The 15314-nt window shown below is 40.0% G+C and overlaps 1 protein-coding gene across 5 annotated transcripts in view; it reads left to right on the forward strand.

Moving 5' to 3' along the window:
* birc6 (baculoviral IAP repeat containing 6) overlaps nucleotides 1–15314 on the forward strand; it is a 188121-nt gene that overhangs the window by 142610 nt on the left and 30197 nt on the right. For all 5 annotated transcript variants that reach the window (XM_057848347.1, XM_057848350.1, XM_057848349.1 and 2 more), the window contains exons 65-70: nucleotides 795–1014; nucleotides 2738–2883; nucleotides 4941–5051; nucleotides 7268–7485; nucleotides 10365–10526; nucleotides 13938–14015. In XM_057848347.1, coding sequence (XP_057704330.1) covers nucleotides 795–1014; nucleotides 2738–2883; nucleotides 4941–5051; nucleotides 7268–7485; nucleotides 10365–10526; nucleotides 13938–14015 — 935 coding nt within the window. The remainder of the gene's footprint in view (nucleotides 1–794; nucleotides 1015–2737; nucleotides 2884–4940; nucleotides 5052–7267; nucleotides 7486–10364; nucleotides 10527–13937; nucleotides 14016–15314) is intronic.

Below are 15314 nucleotides of genomic sequence, written 5' to 3' on the forward strand. Positions count from 1 at the left end.
CTTCTGCTCCTCACTGTATATCCACCGCCTCCGTCTTCTTCCTGTACGCATGTGACATCAGCGCATTGTACGCATTAAAAGTAGTCCGGGCTAAACGTCATGCTTAGAGTTGGCAAAATGAAATGATTCCTGGAGGCGAAGAAAATTCCTCGATCAATTTTTGAAATCAAGTTACTCGAATTATACGAGTAATCGATTCAGCTCTAGATTAGACTCAATATTCTTTCGAACCAATGAAGCTCACTTCTATCATCGCGATCATTATTTAGATTGTCATCAAGCCTGGACAGAAATGACTTTTGGCCAGCAGTGTATGGCTTTTCAGGGTTAATTAGTGGAATTTATTTCATAATCAATGGGGTTGGGACCTTCATTTGTGTTGCATTGAATGAAGTGTGTCCAACATTTTGGCCTGTACTGTATATATAAATTGCTTATGGCAAAATACGCATCGGACATACTCTTACTTCACTTGAATGTCAAATAGAAGGCCTTAATTGGCCCCTGGGCCAAAGTTTTGTGAGCAACACATTAAATCAATGACTCATGCTAATTTACGTCCCAGTATATGTTTTTCTAGAACTGAATGTGACAAAGGGGGCCAAATTTCTTTTTTTTTTTCCTTGAATGTGTTTATCAGATTTAGGTAATGACCAGCTCATGAAACATTGTATGTATTTTGGTGATTTTTTCATCCTTTTGAATTTAAAATGTCACTAGATAGACGTCCAATCCATTTGAAGTGGGATCCTGGCTGGCAGCGAATGAATGAGCACTATTTTGTGTTTTTGTAGTCCTGGATATGGCACGCCACGTACCCCTGTATCGGGCGTTACTGGAGCTGCTCAGGGCCATCTCAACCTGCACATCTCTCGTACCCCTGCTGCTGCCTCTGTCTGGTGACCGGGGTCAGGATGAAGAGGAGGATGAAGAACACTCGGAGGGACAGACGTCTGTTGGGATGCTGCTAGCTAAGATGAAGACATGCGTGGACACGTACACAAATCGACTCAGGTGGAATTTAGTTTTTGAATGTACTGCTTTACAGGACCGGGATTTAAATAACTCATTTGAATTGATTGAATATTAACAAAGGTATTCTGAAATTAATGACATAACTTAAGTGTCAGGAATTGCATTCGCTATATGTGGAACGTCACATGCCCAAACCCGGAAAACAGGTTAGTAAGCCCGCTGTGAAGGATTTAATAACTGTTGTACTGAATAAACGGTTTGATGACATGATGGTTTGAACAAAAGGTCATCAGCTTGTAATTATGGTACCCATTGATGCATTTACAGGTAGTTTACTTAGGGCTAGTTGCATGGAATTCCGTATGTAACTCAGTAAAAGCGTCGATGTTCATTTCTTTTGACAGTAGAGGGTGCTATTCCCCAACTTTGTGACCCTCCTAAGACTAATTACAGTGGTACCTCAACATACGAACGCATTGACATAGGATCCTTTCGACATCAGACGTAAAATTTGACTCATCATTTGTCTCAACGTGCGCGAAATACGACGATTTACAACAGCTCCGTAGTTTAATTATTTTCCCACGAGACGGCAGCACGGCGGATTTTCATGTGAGAGAAATAAACACGTTGACGTTTACCATTTAAATTAAGGAAATGAGTGAATGAACTGGCTCGACCATACAGCCGGCATATGTCTACGATGTCGATGGTCCTCAAGCAGATGTATCCTCCTCTACTCGATCCGACTTCCGTTCACCAGTCTCTATAAGTTAAGGTGACAATAAAAACGCTTTTTTAAATTTCCGATTTTTTATTATTGTAACATCACCAAGGAAGTCGCCAGCTTCGTCAGGTTTTTAATCATTTATTTCAGAACCTGCGTAACACAACACAATACGGCCATCACCGACGCCAGCAACAACTGCATGATTTTGTGGTTTAAATTGCATTTCAGAGCTTGGAATATATTGATTGATTAGCTCAGGTTGTTATTACAAAAAGGCTTTCTCTGTGCCAAAGATGGTTGACAGACAGACAGTATAGTGATGACGGTGATGATAGCTATGTCATTTTGCATTTTCAGTTGAACATGCTTGTGTGTAGGCTTTGAATCAGATAATCATATTAATTCCATTTTTGCAGGTATAATCGTAGTGGAAATCTCCAATCCATAACGGAACTACCGTATTGGCCCGAATATAAGACGACCCCGATTATAAGACGACCCCCTCTTTTTCAAGACTCAAGTTTGAAAAAAGACTTTTTGAACACCAAATTTTTATACAGAAAATAATTACAATACATCTGAAACAAATGATTATAACAATATATTTGAGAGAAAAGGCATTTAATTTCGCATTCAAAACTTAATATCTGAACATTTAAACATTTAACATTTAAATATGTAAACTAAAGTGCAATCAAATTCATAAATGAATGGCTTGTGGTTTTTGAAATATAAATAAGAAAAAAATATTGTGATAAAACAAAATTGCAATAACCATTAATTATCAAAGTGAAGTCTAACTGTAACTGAAGTTCAGCATTCGATTCATTGATGACTGGCGCCATCCAGCGTCGTGAATGGGTATATGTCTAGGCCGCAGTTTTTTTTTTTTTTTTTTTTTTTTTTTAGGCCGCAGTTGTAAGACGTCCCCCAGGTTTTCATTCTTACTTTAATGCAAAAAACACCGTCTTATATTCGGGCCAATACGGTATTTTACCCAATTCTACAGTATGACTAAATCTTTTATTTCAGGTCAAAAAAAGATAAGAGCAAAGGTGTTGTGAAGACGGATAGCTCAGATCCAGAGCCTGAAGGCTTAACCCTTCTTGTACCGGATATCCAAAGAACAGCTGAAATAGTATATGCCGCGACGACGAGCCTTCGACAAGCCAACCAAGGTATACGGAATATGGATTCCCATTTAACGACATTTTTTATCATTCATTTTGTATTAACTCTTGGGTCATTTTAACTCATTGGCTGCTATCGTAGCGTTGGATGTCTAATCCATTTGAAGTAGGAGGGTTGGGCATCTCCTCTCTCATTTCGAAAGGATTGGATGTCCACTAGTAATAACCTAATTTAAATTCATAGCAGAAGATTCACATGATTGGATGTCAATGGCAGCCAGTGAGTTAAACTTTATTTTGCACGTTTTATTCTTCATCCTTAAAGTCAGAATATGGAAAATATCATTAAGGCGTATACTGTCTTAACCGAGGACAACAATTTTTATAAGTAGTCACTTTAATAAAGCGGCTCATCAATAAAATCTCTGCTCACTGAAATGTAATACGTCCCCAATCACCTTGTTTCCAACAAGCAGTAGTCTTAATAATCCCCCACTTGCCCATTTCATTTAGCTTTGCAGAATTGTCATGCTCTGTCCAGCCAACTGATCACTGAGGTGCAGAACTGAATATTATACGCGCTTCAAGCTAACGTTTGGGCTAATGAGGTCAAAGATGTAAGAAAGTGGTTGAATTTGCAAGATGGAGTTTTAAAAAATAAATAGCACTGTTTAAGATTCCCTTTGCTGACCTTTGACCTCATGACCCCCAAAATGTATTTACCACATGGCTGAGGTAAGAAAAATTAAAAACATAAGCCATTTGAACACTAAGTCGCTTGTTGATCTGTTTCTTTAGTTTTTGTGCTTTAAGTGGCGATCTTTTTCTTTTTTTTTTTAGTTAATACATAAATTTGTTTTTTCAAAAAAAAAAAAAAAAAAATAGAACAATATTAGTTCTGTGGACAGCTAACAACCCACCCTGGAGAAACCCTTTGTTAACGAAACTGACCAGAAAAAGAAGTCGGACTGACCAACACGGTGACGAACCCCGGCCTGCCTGACAAACGAGTAAGGATTGACCGTCGTAGTTGGATCTGTATTGCCACGCAGAATGTCCAGACACTCCTTCGCCCCAGAGCTGCCACCCTGCTGAGCGAGAGCTCTGTCGTTATAACATCACACTGGCAGGGCTTTGTAAAGCATTAAGGCAAGGCAATGCCAAAATAACAGCAGACAACTATTGCTACATCTGAGAGTGGGACCGGCCTATATGGCGTAGCTCTTGCCATTCCGTAAGCCTTCTAAGGTCCCACATCAGTGACTGTCTGCTATCTCCCTCCACCACTATGGGACGATGACAGTGATTGTCTCCTATGACCCCACGGATGTCGCTGATGATGATGTGACATGTTCCTTGATCAATTCCACAAGGCTGTCAACCAAGCTCCATCATGCCAAATCATACCGAGGCAAGAGGTATCATAAACCATCCTACACGAGACATCCTCCGGTTCGACCCAAAGGCTACAGGCTAGAGACGACCACGAGGGAAGCCCTGCACCCGAAGGCTCGACGTCACTGAGGGCGACTGCCAACAACACGGAATCACCGTGGAGGATGCAGAGCAACTTTCGCAAGATCACCAACATTCGTTCATATGGTCAGGTCAACGCATAGGGACGGGTCGCCCTGACCCTCGCTGGATTACTAATCATGGAATGAATGGATTTGTTTGATTCATTCTACAAAATAGGCATGCCCTTTTATTGTTTCTTTAATTTCTAATTGTCGCTCCCTCCCCCTCCTAGTCAAAACAAATTGGATGTCTATCGCCATCAGCAGGAACCAATAACTTAATTTGTGATAAAGCGTTAAAGGCAGTAAGATTGTTCGTCTGTGTCCTTAGTTTCAGTGTTGTAAGTGGTCATCTGCCAAAAATACTAAAAATCAGTTCATTTTTAGAGAAGCTCTGGTTCGTCTATTGCCGTCAATAGCAGGCAGTGATTTAAAGATCCTACAAATAATAGAATAGAACTTGCAACATGGAGGTTTTTGACAAATTACTCTTTGAAGGAGACCTATTGTAGAGTTCCAGCATAAAAGTCTCCCAAAGTAACACTCACTTCTCTCTCCTTTCTCATTCCCATCCTTATCCCTTAACAGAAAGGAAACTTGTTGAGTCTTCAAGAAAGGTATCGAGCAGACCCAAGCCTCTTTCTATCCTTCGCTCCCTTGAAGAAAAATATGTTGCTGCGATGAAGAAGCTCCAATTTGGTGAGTCAGGTTTTTCTTTTAAATATATACAGTGGTATGAAAAAGTATCTTAACCTTTCGTGAGATTTCTCACATTTCTGCATAAAATCGCCATCAAATGTGATCTGAGCTGTGTCAAAATCACATAGATGAAAAAGTGTCTGCTTTAACTAAAACAACTCAAACGTTTATAGGTTTTTATATTTTAATGAGGATAGTATGACAGAAGGGGGGAAAATAAGTAAGTGAACCATCACATTTAATATTTTGTGGCCCTGCTTTGGCAGCAATAGCTTCAACCGGACACTTCCTGTAGCTGCAGATCAGTCTAGCACATCGATCAGGACTAATCTTGGCCCATTCTTCTCTGCAAAAATGCTGTTGTTCAGTCAGATTCCTGGGATGCTTGGCATGAATCGCTGTCTTTAGGTCATGCCACAGCATCTCAATGGGGTTCAAGTCTGGACTTTGACTTGGCCATTCCAAACATGTATTTTGTTCTTCTAAAACCAGTAACAACAAGTTGATTTACTTCTGTGTTTTGGATCATTGGCTCGTTGCAGAATCCATCCTTTTTTTAGCTTCAACTGACTGACGGCATCAGGTGTTCCTGCAACACATAAACTTTTGAATTCATTCTCCCATTAATGATTGCAAGTTGTCCTGGGCCCGAGGCGGCATACAGCCCCAAATTATGATGCTCCCGCCACCATGCTTCACGGTGTGGATGAGCTGTTGATATTAGTGAGCTGTTCCAATTTTCCTCCACACATGACAATGTACTCCCAAAATATTCAACTTTGGTTTCATAAGTCCATAAAATATTTTGCCAAAACGTCTGTTCTTCGCCATCGTTTTACATGTAGTTGACGTGTGCACACAGATATTGGACTGTGCCAGTGTTTTCTTAAAGTCTTTAGCAGACACTCTAGGGGTCTTTTTAACCTCTCTGACTATTCTGCGCTGAACTCTTGGCGCCATCTTTGGTGGACAGGCACTCCTTGGGAGTGAAGCAACAATGCCAAACTATCTCCTTTTGTAGACAACTTCTCTGACTGTCGATTGATGAACATTCAGACTTTTAGAGATTGTTTTGTATCCTTTCCCACTTTTATAAAAATCAACAATCCGTGATCGCAGGTCTTCAGACAGCTCTTTTGACCGAGTCTTGATGCACATCAGACAATTCTTCAAGACAGTTCTTACCAGGTGTGTGTTTTATAGTGGGCAGGGCAGGTTTAAACCACTCGTCAGTGATTGGGCACACACCTGACTTAAAATGTTTGGTAGAAATTGGTTTCAGTTGCTCTTTGTCTCCTTAGGCAGAGAGTTTACTTGCTTATTTTTCCTACTTCTGTCATTGTTTGCGTGCTATCCTCATAAAACATGAAAACCTATAAATGTTTGGGTGGTTTGAGCAAACAACTGTTTAAAGCAAACACTGTATTTTAATCCGTGTTATTTTGACAAAGATCATCTCACATTTGATGGTGATTTTATCCAAAAATGTGAAAAATTCCTAAAGGCTCAGATACTTTTTAATACCACTGAATATAAATTCTGTCCACACGTGGGTGTGTATTTACTTGCGGTGTAAACGTAAGCTATTCTGTCGAGTTTAAGATACTCCAGCTTTTATCTCAACAACATACTTGGGCCCGTTCCAGTTGTGCTCTTCTCTCCCATCACTTTTAATTTAGCCCTGTCAAGCTCAATTATCTAGCGTTTGTATTATTGATTTTGTAAAATTGATCCCAAGAAATTCAAAGTGACTTATTTCTGCAGTCAAGATTTTGGTTGACAAATGGCAGTCGTACACAGTTTCTTTGTTGCTTAGTGCACGCAGCAAAAGACAGCACTTTGTTTGTATCTAAGGTTAACACAGGCACAGCACAAGTTCTCTTGAGATCACAGGCTAAAACCGACAGGTGGTATGAATATAACAAAACTCAAATGCGGGTTGACAATTGGAGCCTGTGAGCCTGCAGGCTGGACGAAGAAATCCTATGCACGCAAGTGCGTTTGTAGATTTCGACACACGCTGAGGTTCTGCTGCATATGTAAGGCAAAAAAGCATGTCCAATTGGAGAGGCTAATAACTGACTGAACGCAAAATGTTTTCTTTTATTGCATTATTTGCCTCTTTTTGCATTTGATTATACTGTAAAAAATGTTTTAATTTGCTCGTCGAAGGGTTGACCACCAACTTTAAAGACTCTGATTTCTTCTTTATTCAGACACTTTTGAAATGGTATCGGAAGATGAGGATGGGAAGCTGATGTTTAAGGTCAACTACCATTACATGTCTCAGGTGAAGAATGCCAGCGATACAAACAGTGCAGCCAGATCCCGCCGTCTCGCCCAGGAGGCTGTCACCCTTTCCACGTCCCTGCCTCTCTCATCGTCATCAAGTGTCTTTGTCCGTTGTGACGAGGAGAGACTGGACATTATGAAGGTAAATCTGCCATTGTGATACATAAAATAATGAAACGGTCCTCCTTTCAGTTTCAAAGAAGACGTGTTGGCGCATGCGCAGCCTTGAGCACACACCTATAGCGGTATGAGAAAGTATCTGAACCTTTAGGAATTTCTTACATTTCAGCATTAAATCACCATCAATTGTGATCTGATCTTTGTCAAAATCGCACAGATGTAAAAACAGTGTCTGCTTTAACTCAAACCACCCAAACAATTATATATTTTAATATTTTAATGAGGATAGCATGCAAACAATGACAGAAGGGGGAAAATTAAGTAAGCGAATCCTCTGCCTAAGGAAAGAACAATTGAAACCAATTTTTACCAAACAATTTGTCAGGATCCTAGGGTGAGAAGATCGGTCATCTGGGAGGGACTCTGTGTTGAGCCACTACTCCTCCGCGTTGATAGGAGCCAGCTGAGGTGGCTCGGGTATTTGGTTCGGATCCCTGGAGAGGTGTTCCGAGCATAACCTACGGGTGGGAGGCCCCGGGGACAACCCAGGACACGGTGGAGAGACTGTCTCGCGGCTGGCCTGGGAACGCGTTGGGATCCCGCTGGAGGAGAGGGTTGAAGTGGCTGGGGAGAGGGAAGTCTGGGCTTCCCTGTTAAAGCTGCTGCCCCTGCGACCCGAACCCGGAGCAAGCGGAAGAGATTGATGGATGGATTTAAATCAGGTGTGTGCCCAGTTGCTGATGAGTGGTTTAAAGCTGCCCTGCCTATGTAACACACACCTGGTAAGAATTGTCTTGATGAGAAGCATTGTCTGATGTGCATCATGGCTTGGTCCAAAGAGCTGTCTGAAGACCCGCAATCAAGGATTGTTGATTTGTATAAAGCTGGGAAAGGATACAAAACCATCTGTAAAAGTCTTGATGTTCATCAGTCGACAGTGAGAGAAGTTGTCTACAAATGGAGAGGGTTTGGGTCTTTTGCTTCCCTTCCAAGGAATGGCCGTCCACCAAAGATGACAACTAGAGTTTAGCGCAGAATCTTCTGAGAGATAAAAAACAACCCGAGAGTGTCTGCTAAAGACTTACAGAAATCACCTGCACAGTCCAATGTCTCTGTGCACACATCAACTACATGTAAAACGAAGGCCAAGAACAGACGTTTTGGCAAAATATTTTAGGGACTTATGAAACCAAAGTTGAATATTTTGGGAGTAACACACATTGTCATGTGTGGAGGAAAATTGGAATGTAAAACTATGGCCAAGCATAGACATCATCATTACTGTTGACGTGTCACTTCATCGATGTTGCGCGACGCCTTTTCAGAGGGGGCCGAGCTTCATTGAGTAATAGCCGAAGACGGCACACGCTCATGTCGGATTTAAGCTTGGATTTACTTAGGATTGGATTTAACTACGAAAATTGTACAGCATACAAACAGGAAGGATTGTCTCAGGAGTGATTTGTTCGAGGATTCAAGGTAAATATTATATTTTTCGTGCCATGCACGCGTGATTGAAGCATTTATGGCAGGAATTTTCTTCTTTGTCTACACATGAATGCAGCTAATTTTCGTTGCTGACTATCCTCATAGTTTACTTTTAACAAAGAATCGAGACTGTTTTACATCCATATCTATGAAGAATTCGGGGATTTAAGCATTTATTCACAAAAATAAAGCAACTTCTGTCATTGTTTGTATGGTATCCTCATTAAAATATGAAAACATATAAATGGTTGGGTGGTTTTAGTTAAAGCAGACACTGGTTTTACATCTGTGTGATTTTGACAAAGATCAGATCACATTTGATGGTGATTTCATGCAGAAATGTGAGAAACTAAAAGGTTCAGGTACTTTTTCATACCACTGTATTATTTTTGGGGAGTTATTATCTTGTTTATTCAAGTTGAGGTTTATACTGATTAAGAGTGGGTGAAGAGAGTTAATTTTAAGCAATTTAATACAATTCAGTTGCTTATCTAAATACTTTTAGTATAATTTATACAATTTATATGGATCATAATGAAAAATCGTGTTTTTATAGTGTGGATGTGCTAACCAATGTCCCACCCACCATGCCGCTTTCATAATTTGAATGATTTTAAAACAAGAATAACGTGGAAAAATGCTTGTCTTTATTAAATGCTTCATTGAATGAGTCCACTCAAATTCACTCACGCTTTGATGCCCACGCTGCCTCTCACTTGAATGAGTTGCATGTGTAACAAGCTAAACAATGATTAAGACATTTGTGCCTTGGATCGTAGAGCTACCGAGCCTTCTTGCGCCAGATCAAAGCTAGAAAAACTGTCAATCATGGTTAACTTCAAGTTCCAAACAGTTTGGTGGCACTACTTAGCGGAAGTGAGGGTGGGAGGCTGTACAAGAATAATAAAGAAATTTATAAAAATGTTTTTTTTTTGTAATTAAAAACTCAATTTTTGTCACCCGATTTCGATCCTCAGAAAAATGGTGCCATCGGATCGGGATATCCCTAGTAAATATGTCTTACACTTAACCAGAAGTTATCTTCCCACTTTTCAGTCAGAAAATAAGATGACAAATGTTGGAAGACGAGAAAGTAAAGCACTAGAATTGCTTTCTGTCCCATTTGCCTCCCGGGGCATCTGTACTGGTATGGTCTACATAGCAACATCAGCTAAAAGTTGCCTGACCCTGAAACGGGGTCAGCATATCCTGGTAGCTCCACCCTGGAGCCCTTCATTCCAATTGGTGTCTTAGTTGTTTCTTTTGTCGCAGGACTTCCACTCCATACTTATTGCATAAATAGTAAGACATGTATGACAAAAAAGTCATTTTAAATACATAGAATAAAAAAAGTGCAATATAGCAGGGCTTTGTAGCATATTGTCCTTATTCTGCTTTGGATTTGGTTTGCAGGTTCTCATCACAGGCCCAGCAGACACCCCGTATGCCAACGGGTGCTTTGAATTTGATGTGTATTTCCCCCAAGACTATCCCAATTCACCTCCTTTGGTGAACCTGGAGACAACCGGTGGACACAGTGTACGCTTTAACCCCAACCTTTACAATGACGGCAAGGTGAGTGGAACGTTTTGACAAATAATTTTATGGTTAGAGGGCCTATGGCAGGATTAAAAAAAAGTCTTAAAGAGCATACGACAGGAGAAAAAAAGTCTTTAATAGCATTATTATGTGAATTAGAATCATATTTTGAGACGATTCGACTATATACAACAATTTAGCAAAGCGCAGTTGACGAGAAATTAGTCTTTTAATCTGCTGGTTAGCCACGCCTATCATTATAGGGCTCTAGCGTCCCCAACAGGTGGATGGCGTCAGCGGGAGACTGGGCTCATCGCGACGCGACGAAGAGCGCCGCAAAATGTCATTGTTTCAGTCTCTCTACTCCAATATTTTTTTACAGGATATTCTTTTTATCCAAGTATTTTCCCCAATTGCTAAATAAATGACATGGTCATGACAAATAACAGTGTTGTGCTAATTGGAATATGAAATAATAAAAATGCATTTATTCAGGACGACATGGCAAAATTACTCCATAATGGTCAAAACTGTCGACTTCACCTTTACTGTCGCACCTCCCGAACGATATTTTATGACACCTAAATCGGACATATGTCATTTCCCTTCCCCGGCTTCGGAGAATGTAAACAAACCAAGAGGCGTGACAGCTAGCCGACATGCTAACCCGAACAGAGTGATGTTTCAAAGTTTTCGAAGCGGAAAATCACACATAACTAGCTCGGATTATTTGACATGACGACTGGGTTGTCGATTGTCTTCGCGGATCGGCAAACTGCCTGGCGGAGAGCAATTTACAGTTCGTTCCCTGGAGGAGGGCGGCTGCAGTTGTTGTGCAGCTAATGTGCATGAGGAGAGCTTTTTATATGCCTATCAATGATCAAACGTAAGTAGTCCCTTATTTAAAGAAAGTTTGTAGTGTTTACTTTGTAATCGCTGTATTCGTATTTGACATAATACAAAACAAGATGTTTACTCACTTCCCCGTAAGTCCAATGGTCCCACAGTAGTAGGACTTGTTTTGGCCAATATCCACGGTGAATGGGAACATTTTGAAACTCCAAAAAGGCGCACATGCCTCTCCCTCATAAAGCAAGATTTTTCTGCAGCTGTTTGGCTGGCGTGATGCGAAAAATAAACGTATTAATCCGCAAAATCAGCTGAATCCTTAGTCCTCATACACAACAGTACGGCTGTTTAGTGAAGAGGACGCCTTCACCCGTACACGTCACAGCGCCCTCCTCAATGCAAGACCGAAGCCGGAAGTCACTCATTTTCATGGCGCGGGATTCAAAAAACTAAATAAATATAGCGATCGCTTCCACACACATCCAAGCGGTCCATATCATTCAGGAGCATAAATTACCGCGTGTATTATGAACTAAACATGCTTTTTCACGTCACATGCACTTTAAATAGCATTACTATGTGAATTAGAATGATATTTTGAAACGATTTGACGATATACAACAATTTGGCAAAGCGCAGATGAAGAGAAATGAGTCTTTTAATCTGCCATTTAGTCCTTGCCTGTCATTATAGCGCTCTAGCGTCCCCAGCTGGAGGATGATGTCGGCAGGGTCACGATTTTATCTGATTTAGAATTCAGCCCATTGGGGGAGAATTATTCAGAACGAGGAAAATACGACACAGAGTAGCAAAATGTCATGATTGTTTCAATCTCTCTACTCCCAATATTTTCACGGGATATTCTTTTTATCTATGTATTTTCCCCAATTGCTAAATAAAAGGTAATGTCATGACAAGTAATTCTTGTGTGAAATATTAAAAATGCATTTATTCCGTACGACATGGCAAAATTACTCCATAATGGTCAAAACTGTCAACTTCTTGCACCTCCCGAACGATATTTTATGCCACTGAAGTTAGTCCGGCTTTTGTCATTTCCCTGCCCTGGCTTTGGAGAGCATAAACAAACCAGGAGGCGTAACAGCTAGCCGACATGCTAACCCAAATCAAACATGATCAAACGTGAGTAAATATTCCTTTATTTAAAGAAAGTTTGTTGTGTCTACTTTGTAGTCGCTGTATTCGTGGCCATTTTTAACACAAAGTTGCAATTTCTGATGGGATGCAAAATTTGACAGAACGCCGGCACACGAAGAGGGCAATAAGCTAAGTATAGCACTCTCCTGGCGGGCAAGCGAAAAGGACCGAGGGGGTGTGCGACAAGCCGCCGGTCTTCGGCCGAGTGGCATTCTCAGTTGACAAGGAGCATTGTCAGCCACAAAATGCAAGCCACCCCCGTGTTAAAACATATGACATGTTCCCAGTATTTTACATAATACAAAACACGATTTTTCCTCGTTAGTCCAATGGTCCCACAGTTGTTGGACTTGTTTTGGCCAATCTCGGAGTAAATGGGAACCTTTTGAAACCCAAAAAGGCTCACACTCCTCTCCCTGGTGCAGCAACAAAACCCTGCAGCACATTTGGCTGGCGTGATGCGAAAATCAGCGAAAAAAAAACCAGCGGAATCCGCAGTCCGTCTGCATGCATAAAGCAATCCTGTATCGTGAGATGCTGACCCGGGTGACGGCGCGGGATTCAAAAATTGAATAAATAAAACAATAGCTTCCAAGTGGTCCATTTTATTCAGTAGCATAAAATACAGCGTGAAATATGAAATAAACAGGCTTTTTTATGTTATAGGCACTTTAAGGCTGAGGACTGTTACAAATTGTGTCAAAAGTAACCTACCCGAATTACGATAACAGAACACAAAACTTGTTCAAACTCCTGTGTGGTGTGATTTGAAATGAGTTTGTCAATAGTAGACATCCAATCATTTGAACTGGGAGCGAATTAACATTTCTTCATTCTCTGCCAGACCTCCCAGTTCAATTGGATTGGATGTCCAGTGCGATCAATAGCAGCCAGTGAGTTAAGGGGGCGGGTCAAGGTGCTTCAGCTCACCATCTGCTGCAGCTCTTTAGGCAGCTGCTGACAGTCTATGTGTATTTCCATAATAAGTCTCGACAGCTGCTATAAGAAATACCCAGGGCTTCCCACCTCAATGGTCAGGCTCGGAGAAAGCCGGGTGCAATTTAGCACACTGATAAAGGGGTAGCTGATTCAATCGGGGAGGGGTTAAGAGATGGCATGTTGCAGTGGGTTGATAAGAATTCTCTTGGACTTCTTTTTTTCAGGATCAGTATCGATCCCTGCATTATGCTTCCATTGACAAATGCCTTAAATTAAATCTGTCAGCTCAGTCCTCTGGAAAATGAACTTCAAGTTTGAAGTGTTCTCAATGCACTTTAATGTAGTCAAGTATGGATCTATTTTACATTAGTTGCATTAACATGAATTAAATGGGTCAGTGGAAAAGCTCGAATTCCAACTGTGGAAAACACATAGCTTCTCTTTATTTTATACACATTAGATTCATTTCTGATCCTAATTGTTCTTAACGCTTGTGTTCAGGTATGTTTAAGTATCCTCAACACATGGCATGGAAGACCAGAGGAGAAGTGGAACCCACAGACCTCAAGCTTTTTACAGGTACATTGAACATGGTGTCAAGTCTTACAACCAGTAAATTTGATCACTAGTCTGTCATTACACTGCTACAGGGTCTGGGGCATAGTGTGTGATGATAGCTTACTTTAAGATCCTTTTCAATGTCATTGATCGTTCGATCGCTGCCAGTCAAAATTGATGGCACATCTATGGTGGCCATAGAGTTAATATTTTGTTGTAAACATAATATAGAAAGAATACACTGGTCTACAAGCAAAATGCTTCCTGGATAAAAGACGTTGCTAAATTTGGGTAACTAAAAAAGAAAAATGAGGTCAAAAGTGTCAATTGGCTTTAGTTTTTGAGATAACAGTATCTGGCCTAAATGTTAAAATTAGTGCTGTCAAACGATTAAAAAATTTAATCTAGTTAATCATATGTCAACTGTGTGATTAATCATGATTAATCACATTTCCCTTGGGATAAATAAAGTTTTTCTTCAGGAAAAAAAAAAATCTAGGAAAATACTATAATTGACTTAAAATTAGTTTTAAGATGAAATGTATGATACGTGAATGAATTCATACTTAACCAAATAGAGTTTTAAAATTTTATTTAACAACTCAGCTCGTATAATATAATAAGAACATTGTCTGTATTATACAGCAAAGAGTTTTAACAGATTAAAGTGCCTCAGACTAACAATGTGACTCAAGTACCGTTTGGCATATTACCCAAAATTAACTGCCAAATTAAAGAGCAGACAAGCACAATACAGTAACAATAGCTAGTGTTTCAAAAATGTGTAAACAACTTGTCTGTTAAATTAAACATTTCACACAAAAAAATGCTGCATTTGCAGTTTTACACTAAATGGCCTGAAAGCTGTGTGAGATATAAAAAAAAAAAAAAGTTGTCAATTTTCACACACTTAACTGAAAAACATTACACTAAACTGTGTGTGTGTTTAGAAACACTGTTTAAGTTGGCCAGTCATACTTTTTTTTTTTTTTTTTTTTTTTTTTTTTTTAAACCAACTGCTCAAGCAAACTAGCTTGTTGACATTTTCAGATAACAGAGCAGACCTTTTCTTTTGAACAATGTGCCCTGTCAAAGAAAACAGTCTCTCGCAAGGAACGGTTGTGGCAGGTGTGACCCGATAGTTTTTTTTGCATGGGCCAGCTTACTGTGGGCACCACTGTGCGCAGACTAGGCCTGAACGATATTGGAAAAAACTATTGTTGCGATTTTTTTGAGGTGTGCAATATATTGCGATATTATATTGCGATAGTAAAAAAAAAAATATATATATATATATATATATATATATATATATATTTT

This window comes from Corythoichthys intestinalis, chromosome 10 (assembly GCF_030265065.1).
Source record: "Corythoichthys intestinalis isolate RoL2023-P3 chromosome 10, ASM3026506v1, whole genome shotgun sequence".
Lineage (NCBI taxonomy): Eukaryota > Metazoa > Chordata > Actinopteri > Syngnathiformes > Syngnathidae > Corythoichthys > Corythoichthys intestinalis.